The 14,132-nt window shown below is 36.9% G+C and overlaps 1 protein-coding gene and 1 non-coding gene across 2 annotated transcripts; both read right to left on the bottom strand.

Moving 5' to 3' along the window:
• Positions 1-1,029: 1,029 nt before the first annotated feature.
• LOC134821978 (sodium- and chloride-dependent transporter XTRP3-like) lies at positions 1,030-13,603 on the bottom strand. The gene is made up of 16 exons (XM_063832813.1): positions 13,498-13,603; positions 9,561-9,667; positions 9,359-9,440; positions 6,949-7,061; positions 6,262-6,359; positions 5,934-6,026; positions 5,598-5,733; positions 4,710-4,820; positions 4,396-4,529; positions 3,518-3,623; positions 3,099-3,190; positions 2,862-2,974; positions 2,498-2,657; positions 2,171-2,348; positions 1,751-1,914; positions 1,030-1,542 (listed from the first exon to the last, which is right to left on the bottom strand). Exons 1-16 carry the CDS (start codon positions 13,583-13,585, stop codon positions 1,425-1,427), a joined length of 1,893 nt encoding a protein of 630 aa, XP_063688883.1. The 5' UTR covers positions 13,586-13,603; the 3' UTR covers positions 1,030-1,424.
• Trnay-gua (transfer RNA tyrosine (anticodon GUA)) lies at positions 3,258-3,346 on the bottom strand. Its single transcript is given in 2 exon segments — positions 3,258-3,293; positions 3,310-3,346. It is a non-coding gene; the product is annotated as a tRNA-Tyr (tRNA).
• Positions 13,604-14,132: the final 529 nt, after the last annotated feature.

Genomic DNA, 14,132 nt, shown 5'->3' with positions numbered 1-14,132 from the left:
ATAAGTTTTTATAACTACAATTCGTCGCAGGATCTTTTTCCACTTATAGCTTGAGCTGTCTCTAGATAAACAATTTGCTGCAAAAATCGTTTAGACTGCTCATTATTGCAGCAGTTAAACTAATTTGCTACGGCCACGAATTTAGTGAACATGGTGCAGTATACCTATATATATATAATTTTGAAGTTAAGTATGGTGTATTACTTGGTAGATATATAGATAGGATTTTTTAAATAGACCGAGGAAGCAAGTTTTGCACTATTTAACGAAATTAGCGCTAAAAACCATCCTACAGTCGGCACGCGCGGCTCACTCACACTGTCGATGGCGCACTACCTATAATTAACCCACATCACATGTTCAATATTAACAGGCCGGCGTTAACAGGGCGGCGCTCAGCCGCTGTCATTACGCCATCTTGTCATTTTTAATTATGAACAATAAGCGGAAGCCTGGGATCTTGAAGTTGAGGTAAATGCTTACTAATACTATAACTATAAAAATAAAAAGCTGGCTAATGAATTTCGACTTTTGGTGTAATTCCATTTCAATTTTAAGCATTTATAGCTAGTACCAGTAGTACTAGTAGACAGTAGTACTAGTATGTAGTAGCCGCTTAACTTTATAGATATGGATTCTGGTGCGGAGGTGAGGCATATTTTTTGACACGTGACATGGCGATTAACCAATTAGCGTCCAATATTGATCGGCCAAAACTCAGAATCACAGTCACTTTTTCATAAAAATATTAGCTTAAAATAACATCAAATATATCTAATGTACATAATCTTACAAATACAAGACGTGCACCCTAACTTTTTTCCGTTGGTTTCAAGTTTAGGGCCGACTCCACGCGTGAGCGCGTTAGCGCGGTGGCTAAATTCATCACGCTTGGCGATGTCTCACGCGTTAAACGCGTGATTGGTACTGTCGAATCGGGCCAATAATTTTACAAGTATGGGACTTAATAATGAATTATTCATTGAATAACTGCATACATAAATATGTGCATTCATAAAAGTTGTGACATCCATTCGGCGTACCATTAACGCTATAAGTATAATAGTCCCAAAAATTGATATGTCTCAGCTCAAAATAGAAATTATAAACCATTTGATCGTCTTAATCGTTGCCGACTGCATATTGCATTAAAGGTAGGGTCACGGAATGTTTATTATAATGCTGAATAACTTGGTCGTGTCCGACATCTACAAAGATATCAATTATAAATTATAATAGTCCTTAAAATGACATCTGATTACGTCATGGTGGATTTGACTGCTGTGAAGAGAGTTGACACTCTGTAGTAAGTGTTGTATTGCTATAAGGGCGTGATCACTGATCAGGGTCCTGGATCAGTAGCAAGTAGGGCTGTAATTCTTCAGATTCTTTTATAGAGTACCTCAAAGTTTTCTCAGAATTGTTTAGAGTACCTCGTTCTCCTCCGGGCAGGATTCCAAGTTAGCTTGGACCTGTTCCTCATTTGTAGTGTTGGGATATATGTGACCGTAGAGAGCTCCCAGGGGGAGGGTTAGCAGTGGTCTGTGGGGGGATTTGTGTTAAAAGTGGAAACAATGTTTGGAGAAGAAATAATGTCAGTAAACTTTAGGAAGATGTATAACTCACACGAGGAGGAACAACTTGTTAAACGGAGACACATTTTATATTTGAAGGAGAATAAACTCATTCCATTTATACACTTGAAGGGAGAAAAGGGAGAAAAAGGAATCAAAAAGAAGAAAAAACTCACGTCAGAAGAAAAAAGAGAGCAGCTACGATACCCTCCGTTGGCAGTTTAGAACTGACTTGCCACTCTTTGTAGTCTATACCATAGTTAAAGTTGGTCATGTTTCCAGTTAAATTATAATCAGCTGAGCCGTTATTTGTCTCTAACATTGAGCCGTTTTCACTTGCCTGTAAATGGTTGTCATGTAAATGCAATTTATCATTCAAAGTGCCCGTTGGGTAATTCTATCAACATTCATTTTCTGGTTAGAATTTAACTTCAAGGTTATTCATTCAAAAATTTAATTATAATTGCAGTAAATATTGGCACTTTCTACTTCTTATCAAAACGTAGTGTAACATAGAAGCAAGAGTCGTGGCAGTTGGCTAGCTAGTATGTGGCCGTGAGTATAAAACTCTAGAAAAAATCTACCAAAGGACGTACCAGTCCACTATTAATCCCCGCACAGCCAATAAACTGACTGTAAGACATGTCCCCAAAGTAGGAGAATAGCGAGAAGCCGATGAGGATGAGCAGGACCAAGGGAGACAGCACCACCCAACATATCTGCCAGTACCATCCTATCTGGTACCCTGTCTTCTCTTTCACTTCTCTCGTGAACCTGCAGGGCAGTTAGAAGGAAGTGTAAGGTACAGCAGTGAGAATTGAACTCAGATCATCAGGATATTTAGCCATTAGACCACCGAAAAAATTTTTAGCGGATGCTAAAATAACATAAAGTGTTCCACTATTTACAGGGTTTAATCTAACCTGTGTATACCGTAGAACCATACAATGGAGACTATCTCTCCCAAAGCAACGAACAACAGGGGGATGGAGACCGCCCAGGTGTCCATCAGGTTAACAATGTACTGTCCACCGTTAGTAGCTGTAGGCAGGGCCAGGAGGAACATAAGGAAACACACACATGCTGAAAGTAATGGAGGGTGTATTCGTGATATATTGTATATCCCTGACCGATGTATAATGTATAATGTATATAGTATAAGGATATGTGTACATTATACAATATACATAATACTATAATACATTGTACATGAGTTTTCGATATTTAGAGTTAAAACTAATTATGATAGTAGTATCAGTAATAGCAGTGAAAAGAACCTGAACTAACCGTTGACACCGTGTTTCTTAATCCTCTTCAAAACGGGGATTTCTTCTCTGAGTTGATGCAACATACTCTCCATCAAGCCGAACAAACTGTCCAATCCAAGTAGCAGCAACATACTGATTACATAATTAGTTAATTGGCATATCAATTACATAATCAGTTATATATTAATTGATTACGCAATTCATTATGGATAATATTGATTTGAATCACCCTGTCAATAAAAAATAATACTTTCACCTGTAAAACAAGACGGCCCACAAAGGCGAGATGTGCATGTTGGCCACTGCTTCAGCTATCGCTACAAATGCCAAACCTGGCCCTGAGCCAAGCTGAAAACATGTAATATGTGTAAGAGCTAAAAATAGATACGTTTTACTAATCAAAATCATCAAAATATCCTCCGAACCAGATTTGAACTGGTGACCTAAGGATTACTTTGGGGATACCATTACAGTCCTCCGCTCTGCCAACTGAGCTACCAGAGGTTACGTGCAATGGAAATTTATATATATCAAAAAAATTACGAGAATTTTGGCACTGATCATATTTCCTTTAATTAAATATAACTGCAAATTTATAAAGCTTATCATTTAATCCATTAACTAATTAACCAATCAATTAACTAATTAACCAATCAATTAACCTCTTTCATTTACCTGATCAAAGTCTGCACCTGTCATGTGTTTTCGGTAGCCTACAATGCTGAAGATGACAAACCCTCCCAATATTGATGTAGAGCAGTTTACCACCGTGATGATGATGCTGGAATAAATTCACATTTTATTTAATTCGCACATCACTAAGGTAATGGGACTACTGTGGACCCTCCACAGTCCACCGGCCAAACCTTGTTAGCAAAGCCGCAGTCAAAGCTCGGTGAACGGTAGTTGAAAGCGCTTAAGGGACATAAGTCAAAGTGGTAGAGCAACACTCCACCTCTGCCTGATCCAGAAGATTTCACCATTTTACCTTCACACAGACATCGAACATGTAACGAGGTGAGGATCAGACCTCGTTGTTAAATTCGCAGTTCGCACATCAGATGTTGGGTGTTGGCTCATGCAGTTCTGAGACACGGACAAAAGGAAATCGCGGCGTGTACGGAATCACGATTTTCCCATTATTTGCGACAAATTTTATGTATAGTTTAATGTATAGCCTGTTAAAAATCGCGGTATCGCGATTTTTGGCCAAAATAATCGCGAAATCCTTTTGTCCATGTTCTGAGATGATTGGCTTACACTATATACGAGTATATATATAACTGCTGCCTCTCAATTTCTAACTTTGAATTTTTCGTCACCATGACTTTTCGTGGTGGTTGTACTATTATTATTCGGACTTTTACTTTTTACTTAAAATTTTTAAATTAATATTCATAGTAATTAATATGATAACTCATGAATAATAATTACGCTGAATTCTGAGCAAATATCCTTGAATATTGTATTACATGGAAGCAAAATTGTGCCATTAAATTTGTATCTCTATAATAGCTTATGAGTTATGATAATGACGTGAACTGTTATCTAACCTGTCTCTGATGACGTTGTCGCAGTTTTTGGTAAAGGAGGCGAATGACACGATAGCACCAAACCCAATACCAAGAGAGTAGAATATCTGCGAGGCTGCATCCGACCATAGACTTAGGTCTAACAGCTTTTTTGCCTATGAGCATTTTAGTGAGGCGGTGAAATGTGAATATCATTGTTATATACAGCTATAAAGACACCTTATAAACAAGGGACAGAAATTACGAAGTTCCATACGGTTCTACTCTGCATTAACATCATGTTTTATGATTTATACAGCATAGAGACGGGATACAACAAGGGAAGAGTAACTTACATCCGGCTTGAGGAAGTACATGATACCATCCTTTGCTCCATCCAGGGTGGCCCCGCGGAACAGAAGGATTATCAGTACCACATACGGGGCTGTTGCTGAGAAATATACCACCTGAGGAGACATAGGTTTCTAGCTTATCTCGCCTGTACAAAACTAACAATAGTGTGAAATATATTTTATTGTAAGACGAAATTGAGGGCATACAGCTGCAATTTTATTATAGATCCGATCGGTGTGAATTGATCTATTCAAGATTAATAAGATATTCAATAGGAATTTAAACTAATCGCTCATCCAACATGATTATTCAGGTAAGCATACAATATCGCTACAGAAAAGATGAGAGAGCTCTTTAGATCAAGATTTAAGAAGGATCATTTAAAGAATCATTCGAAGAATCATTCGAAGAACCATAGTGATCATTTAGAGTGGGTTGCTTTTGGAACTTTCCAGTTTCCACTCCCTACTTGGATTCACCTTTATCTTTCTGATCACTTTTACATATTCATATTTATCTCGCTCATGACAAATCTATGTCATTCTTGGCTGATGCTGGCATACTTACAAACCTACGTAGCCGTTTTAACCGTTCATCTTTAAGTTCCCCTTCATTTCCGATTCCCTTTATCATCTTAACGAATGAATTCTTATAAACATCGAGAGACGCATTATATAGGCCCCATTCCTTGTTAATAATCGCGTCCAATTAAATAAATGAAAATTAAGTATCTGAAATAGGTATTCAACTTCACGAATAACATTTTAATACCACACTAATTCTCGTTGTTTTTGGCTCTCAGTCAAATATGCTAATTCCATGTTCAATGTTGCAAAACAGAAATTAATTAGTACAATTAGTGGATTAGTAATTATTACGTGTTATATTACCTTTCCAGAGCTCTTGATTCCTCTAGAAATACAGATGAAGATGGTGACCCAGGAGATGATCAAACAGACCACTAAAGTTGGGTTGAAGGAACCCAGTTCACGGATATCAGGAGACAGCCGCAAGTGTTCGTAATACCTAATTAGATTGAATTGAGTAATTTAGCAGTTAATTAATTAAGTGTGAAGTAAGTAAATATATAAGAGATCCAATTTTATTTAACTGACAATAAACTTAATGTTTGTTCAAGTTATTTGACTTTATTTGCTGAGTAAAACTTTAAATTTAAACACTTATGTTAAGTTTAAAGCACTTCACTATGCCACAAGTATCCATACCAGTAGTATTGAGTCTTGTCTTCCAGACAGCAGATATGATCCGTCTTACACTCTGACCAAGGTAAGGGATTCACGAAGGACTCGAACAAGTATCTGACAAGTTATTTTTAGGTTAGCAACTCCTTATCTTTACAAAAAGTACCTGCAAAGTTATTTTTAATTGAGAAAATTGAACTTCTTATCAGTTCCTACTTTATCATCGCCGATCAGTTATAATGATCTTTATTCGAGGTTTATTCTAGTAGTAGTTACTGTCTCTGCACTGAATATGTGAAATGCATTGCCATTTTGACAACTTCATTCCACAATAATCTAAACATGTTCTCACCTTATAATCCACATGATAATAGAGTTGTAGTAAACAGCACACAGGAAACACACTGTGATAGTACACCAGCCCACTCCAACCAACCCCTTCTTGATGTGCTGAAAACATTGTTAATGTTAGTGCTGATCTTTGAATAAGGCGGATTTATTTGCTGGTTAATGGATATTATGACTACTTCTGGGAGCTAGCGAACTGTATCGGTCTTGGTGACCGAGATTTGCTGACTGGTTGCAGCAGTGACCAATGAAAACCAAGTACGTATATAAACGATTCCTGTACGACATACAGCAGTTGTCAGTTGTCAAAATTGGTTCCCTTTTCGTACTGACTTACTGATTCAGGGATGAAATCTAAAGTGGTGCGATCAGGCAATTCTCAACGACATATTTAAGCTACGACATTTGATCGATTACTATTAATTTTGTTCATAGAATATCATATTGTTGATAATCTAATTTATGAATTATAGAACAAATAAATCAAAGTTCAAATGGAAAGTTCAGCTTCAAGTTTTATACTATAGCAATTAAACTAAAGCAATTTATGAATTATAATATTATCGATTAAACTAAAGCAATTTATGAATTATAATATTATCGATTAAACTAAAGCAATTTATGAATTATAATAATGATCACTAATAGTTACTAATAATTACTAATAATTTTCACATTTGAAGTCACTCACCCTCATACTACCACTAACACTCTTCTTAAAGTGATTACCGATGTGAAGTTCTAGACAAAAGAGTGGCAGACCCTCAATAATCACCATCACCACGTACGCGAACAGGAACGCACCTGGTCAAATTAGAGGGAGGAGTTTTTAAGTTAATTGAAAGTTCAGTTTTATAATTCAAGTTATTGACCCTCTGATGAAAATATTAGCCGAACTGCCATCACGCAAGAACCTTTTTAATTTACCATATATCCGTTTTCCGGTTTTATAGCTTAAAATATGTCAAGACCATATTTTTTGTCGTTCATGAATCGACAATCGTACCTTGAAATTTCGAATATTCTGTTCGTACAATAAAAATTTGGTAACAATCGAAATGAATAAAGACTATTTTATCAAATTAAATAGAAAATAGTTATCTCAATAGACAATGTCGCGACAAGTTAATTGATATTTTAATTAGCTCCTCGAAAACAGAAAAGGGTTAGATAAACATCTGTTTGGTTTGATGGATCAACTTGAAAATAATTTTGATTCTTGACTCAATGTTGAATTCATGTATGTATATTTGGCAGAAAATAATACCAATTTGCTTCCCTTATAAAGTAAATCGAGTAGGGTAACATAAAATTTTTTAATTTCAGTTCATCCATCAATAAACACATAATCAAAACTTTCATCAAATTCCGTACAATTTCATAAACACAGAACAGGAATTTAGCTCATCCCCTAGCAGCAACGTTATTCAATTTAGCCAGTAGCCTACCCAAAGTAAACATCTCTTCCCGACAATGAATGAAAATGCTCGCAGCGTTCTTATCTGATAACATAATCTTCTTAACAAGCCACTGAAAAGTGTCAAGAAAGAAGCACCCCCAAGAGTTGGGACTATCCAGGCAGTGCACGTCCTTGCCCATAGTGAAGCGTGAGTGGAGAGTGCTTCCTGTGTCATCTACTCTGAGTGTGTGGATAAAGAACCCAGCGTAGACTCGTCCTATGGGAGTCAGATGAGCGTGGACTTTTCCGGATAGGATCAGTTCTACACCCTGTGTTTTTAGGACGTCACAATCTTTCCCAACACACGGATCGTGGAAGAATATATCTAGCTTGTTCATTTTGTCTCCAACTCTCTCTTTAACCCTGTGAATCTTACCCTGTCTGCCAACAAGGGAGCTGCTTGCTTCGTAGGTGTCATGATCCAACCAAACACCATATTCATGATCCTTTGGATGCCACCACTTATACATATCTGAACAATTAACAGTTTCAAACCAGTTCCTCAACATACCCCCTGAAATACCTGACATATCGGTATCTACAGCTACATACCAGTAGTTTCCTCCTACTTTTGTTATTGTGTCACCGTTAAGTATCCAACTTTCAGGTTCCTCATAGTCATTACTTTCTTGTGCAACAGCCTTGGGAACTTGCACATCTCCCAACATTACCAAACTATCTAACCCGTATTCGTAGTTGGAAGAGTTTTGTTTTATTTCCTTCTCGCCACATTGATCAGGTAAGCTGAAAAAGGTTCGCTCGATGTCTTTAGCCATTTCTTGGTAGCAGAATCCGATGTAGATAATGATAACCATTCCCACTGCAAACATGAAGTATTGGCTAAGCGTGGTTGTGGCGTCCTCCATTAGCTGTTCTTGTTCCTTTTTCAGTTCCACTGCTTCCTTCTTCTTAGCTGCTGATGCAGCCTTTTTCCGGTTCATTGCTAGAGTGGAGTCCATTGTTTTTAAAACCTTGTGAAATCGATTGTGCTTTAAATCTTCCGAGAGCCACTCTTGAGCTACTTTTAAACTTTTTAAACAAAGTAAAAAATGCAAAAGGATTGCAGACAGCAGTGTGTCCGAACCAGCTGATACTTTAAAACTACAATATATTACACAGGAATCAGGATTCAGGATGTAATATGCATAATATTAAGAAGAAACACGAAACTGCAATATTAACGTACGTACAGTTTACAATGTACATGCGAAATAAAAATGATCAGCTAGATAGGTATAAAGTTACAAACCAACATGGTGCGACAAATAATGCAAATGTTAAGCCAGCCTGTCATAGAACAAATTGGAACAATTATCTGAGCAAGTGTGGGCTTTACATGTGCAAAGTGCAAACCAGTAAAGGTACTAATGTATCACAATAATACTGCACATCCGCCCAAAATAACTAGCCCCAAGAATGCTTACAGCCCTAGAAATGTATGTGGAAATCGCATAGCAAACAGAAAATGTATTATTTGTTAAAGAAGAAATTTTTTTTCCGGAATAATATGTTAACAGATATTATCCATATGAAGCGCTGTTCCTGCAACACCAGCGATAACCATATCATTGATGACAATCGGATGAATTTACTTATACTTATTGCTTAGTAAATTTTATTTTAAATAAATTGGTTTACTTACCTCCGCCGTGTTTCTGACATAGGTAAGGAAATCTCCATATGTTACCAATACCAACTGCAAACCCAATCAGTGAAAGAATATACTGAAAAGATAACCAATTAATCAATTATCAAATCATGATTTAATCAATAAAAAGGATCATACGATTGAAAATAAACGAGTTGTGACAGATAAAATAGATAAACTGATAGCGATTATTCACCTCTGACTTGCTCCCCCATTCCTCCTGCTTATCGACCTGCTTTACATTCTTCTTAACGAAGCTTGCTCGGTTCTTAAATTGATTGAACCGAGCATTTCGTCCTGTTGCTGAAAAAGTTGAGGATCGAACATACTTCTTCTTACAGTTACTAATAGTTAATTTAGACCGTTTAAAAGCTTGGTATGGTTGTTCAAAAAAATGGCGAGTTTGCACACGTTGGTTCTGGAAAACAAGTTTAGTTACCAGTTACCAGTTTATAGTTACCAGTTACCAGTTTATAGTTACCAGTTTATAGTTACCAGTTATTGCAAAGTAGTTAAACATTATGGATTGTTCGAATCATTCATCAAATTCCTGATTATAAGATGTGTCCAAGGATAACACGGACACAGCTCAATTTCGATAACAACACGAATGTACTACACACTTAGACAACTATTTTCGAAATATTTCTGAGTAGTTTAGAACTAAAAAACAGGTGTCCGATACCGCAGAAAAATGCAGCCATATAGTATAGTTATTGTCGTAATTATAGCACCGTAGTTCAGGATTACATAGCACTCAGCACTGTAAGCAGGAGTTAAACACGTCTGTCAGTAGGTTATGGTAATGGACTATTATAGTTCACTGCAGTGCGACAAATATTGCTGATTAAAATTGGATTTTAGGCTGTTAAGCTTTATTTACTTATCACGCGCCACTTATCACGCGCCACTTATCACGCGTTAAATATCACGCGTTACTTACCGTTAGAACCGCTCATCTGCAAAAGATACTCAACACGAAGATCTCGCTTGTGATTTTGTACCATATTAAACTTTTGGTTATGGCTCAGATCTATTCGTTTCGATGGACGATGTCCAGGACCAAATTTACTATTATGAGAATGCTGCTTTATTTCACTCATACTCAGGGGTCTGGCCGGTGTATCATGTAATACTATGGACTGCATGTTCAGGTGATCACACGTTCGCAACAACTTATAGTTATCGGACAACTCACCAACCAACCAACTAAATACTAACAGCCGGTTATTGTCATATAAATAAAAGTCGGAAGAATTTAATTTCTTCAACCAACAATATCGAAAGATCATGACTTGAAATCAAGGCATGCGCTGGCGGATTATTATAATATATTGTTAGGGCATTATAATTCTATTATATATTTGTATCGTTATCATATAGATCAAAAATATAGGATATGTCTAGAACAATGAAATAGAATGCATTGATTAATTGTAAGTATCGATGGCACGAATATTGATGTTGATATCAACTTTTACATCACAATACGTTCTATTTACCGATGAGTCAATGACGAAACTTAGATTGTAAATCTCTAATTATAGCTATTGTTAGTCAACAACGCCAAACATTCTTTGCCAATAACTGATTTTTTATAGTTGAATTATTTAACTGTAAGTATGGCTATGATTATTGAGGAGACTGCATATCAATCGGAGATTTATCAGATTCAAAATATTTTCAAATCGCTCACCATACACTGCATACATGATAAAAGGGAAGTTTGTGTCTTCTTGGTCTCATTCGTTCTTTCTCACATAATCTCACATCTCTCAACTTGAATGAGGTGATTATAATACCATCGCACGCATATCAGAACTTGTACTTTCGGCTGGTAACGAATCTTTATTTGTTTATTCACTTTGCGTTAACGAATCTATTGTTTTCATTAAGAAATCGATAACACTGTCCATTTTAAAAATGGGATTTCGAAAGTTGTCAGAAAAAAGAAGCTATAGATATAATCTAGAACTGCGTTACATTTACAGGACTTGCAGATCAGAAGAGTGCTATAAAAGCAATTAGATTAAAGTAATTATGAAGCACACTCAGAATAAAATTAAGAGGCACTATAAATGCAAAATTAAGTCTTTATTGTGAGAATTGAAATTGAGCCGAGTTATGTAGGAATTAAAACTTAGATAACAGCGACAAAGCAACAACAAAAAACCAAGCGATAAACTGACATGCAAAGCAGTCTAGCTGTGAAAAGCAGTGCCAAAATATTCGAAGCCATAAAAAATCAAAGCAAAACTTAAATGATAGAAATTCGAGACGTGAAATAATGATGCTAATATTAGACTTACCGTGTCTCCCTAAGAGACGTGAAATAATGACGCTAATATTAGACTTACCGTGTCTCCCTAAGAGACGTGAAATAATGACGCTAATATTAGACTTACCGTGTCTCCCTAAGAGACGTGAAATAATGACGCTAATATTAGACTTACCGTGTCTCCCTAAGAGACGTGAAATAATGACGCTAATATTAGACTTACCGTGTCTCCCTAAGAGACGTGAAATAATGACGCTAATATTAGACTTACCGTGTCTCCCTAAGAGACGTGAAATAATGACGCTAATATTAGACTTACCGTGTCTCCCTAAGAGACGTGAAATAATGACGCTAATATTAGACTTACCGTGTCTCCCTAAGAGACGTGAAATAATGACGCTAATATTAGACTTACCGTGTCTCCCTAAGAGACGTGAAATAATGACGCTAATATTAGACTTACCGTGTCTCCCTAAGAGACGTGAAATAATGACGCTAATATTAGACTTACCGTGTCTCCCTAAGAGACGTGAAATAATGACGCTAATATTAGACTTACCGTGTCTCCCTAAGAGACGTGAAATAATGACGCTAATATTAGACTTACCGTGTCTCCCTAAGAGACGTGAAATAATGACGCTAATATTAGACTTACCGTGTCTCCCTAAGAGACGTGAAATAATGACGCTAATATTAGACTTACCGTGTCTCCCTAAGAGACGTGAAATAATGACGCTAATATTAGACTTACCGTGTCTCCCTAAGAGACGTGAAATAATGACGCTAATATTAGACTTACCGTGTCTCCCTAAGAGACGTGAAATAATGACGCTAATATTAGACTTACCGTGTCTCCCTAAGAGACGTGAAATAATGACGCTAATATTAGACTTACCGTGTCTCCCTAAGAGACGTGAAATAATGACGCTAATATTAGACTTACCGTGTCTCCCTAAGAGACGTGAAATAATGACGCTAATATTAGACTTACCGTGTCTCCCTAAGAGACGTGAAATAATGACGCTAATATTAGACTTACCGTGTCTCCCTAAGAGACGTGAAATAATGACGCTAATATTAGACTTACCGTGTCTCCCTAAGAGACGTGAAATAATGACGCTAATATTAGACTTACCGTGTCTCCCTAAGAGACGTGAAATAATGACGCTAATATTAGACTTACCGTGTCTCCCTAAGAGACGTGAAATAATGACGCTAATATTAGACTTACCGTGTCTCCCTAAGAGACGTGAAATAATGACGCTAATATTAGACTTACCGTGTCTCCCTAAGAGACGTGAAATAATGACGCTAATATTAGACTTACCGTGTCTCCCTAAGAGACGTGAAATAATGACGCTAATATTAGACTTACCGTGTCTCCCTAAGAGACGTGAAATAATGACGCTAATATTAGACTTACCGTGTCTCCCTAAGAGACGTGAAATAATGACGCTAATATTAGACTTACCGTGTCTCCCTAAGAGACGTGAAATAATGACGCTAATATTAGACTTACCGTGTCTCCCTAAGAGACGTGAAATAATGACGCTAATATTAGACTTACCGTGTCTCCCTAAGAGACGTGAAATAATGACGCTAATATTAGACTTACCGTGTCTCCCTAAGAGACGTGAAATAATGACGCTAATATTAGACTTACCGTGTCTCCCTAAGAGACGTGAAATAATGACGCTAATATTAGACTTACCGTGTCTCCCTAAGAGACGTGAAATAATGACGCTAATATTAGACTTACCGTGTCTCCCTAAGAGACGTGAAATAATGACGCTAATATTAGACTTACCGTGTCTCCCTAAGAGACGTGAAATAATGACGCTAATATTAGACTTACCGTGTCTCCCTAGGTTGTTGAAGAAATCAATCCCGGCAGTCCTAGAAGCACTAGGCCTGCCAGCACCATTAACAGCAGCACTAATCATTGCACTAGAAGTAAATAAAGTCGAGGTAACACCAGCAATCCAGTTATTCTGCGTACAAAACTATAAACAAGCAATAAGCATCCCACACGAAGAATTATACTGGCTGGTGGTTTCCCAGTGAGAGCTGATAATATAACTTTATATAACTACTCTAGAAATACTGGCTGGTGGTTTCCCAGTGAGAGCTGATAATATAACTTTATATAACTACTCTAGAAATACTGGCTGGTGGTTTCCCAGTGAGAGCTGATAATATAACTTTATATAACTACTCTAGAAATACTGGCTGGTGGTTTCCCAGTGAGAGCTGATAATATAACTTTATATAACTACTCTAGAAATACTGGCTGGTGGTTTCCCAGTGAGAGCTGATAATATAACTTTATATAACTACTCTAGAAATACTGGCTGGTGGTTTCACAGTGAGAGCTGATAATATAACTTTATATAACTACTCTAGAAATACTGGCTGGTGGTTTCCCAGTGAGAGCTGATAATATAACTTTATATAACTACTCTAGAAATACTGGCTGGTGGTTTCCCAGTG

Source organism: Bolinopsis microptera, chromosome 10 (genome assembly GCF_026151205.1).
Source record: "Bolinopsis microptera isolate Bmic1 chromosome 10, MBARI_Bmic_1.0, whole genome shotgun sequence".
Classification (NCBI taxonomy): Eukaryota; Metazoa; Ctenophora; class Tentaculata; order Lobata; family Bolinopsidae; genus Bolinopsis; species Bolinopsis microptera.
Note: the sequence above shows the minus strand (reverse complement) of the source record. Positions and strands in the feature narration are given on the sequence as shown.

Bases quoted from the DNA above. Each gene is read 5' to 3' on its own strand.
- LOC134821978 (XM_063832813.1), bottom strand. From the start codon at position 13,585: ATGATTAGTGCTGCTGTTAATGGTGCTGGCAGGCCTAGTGCTTCTAGG. The intron at 9,668-13,497 runs GTAAGTCTAATA...CAACTTTTTCAG, and splicing joins CAACAACCTAGGGAGACACG to CAACAGGACGAAATGCTCGG. The intron at 5,734-5,933 runs GTATGGATACTT...CAATCTAATTAG, and splicing joins GACAAGACTCAATACTACTG to GTATTACGAACACTTGCGGC.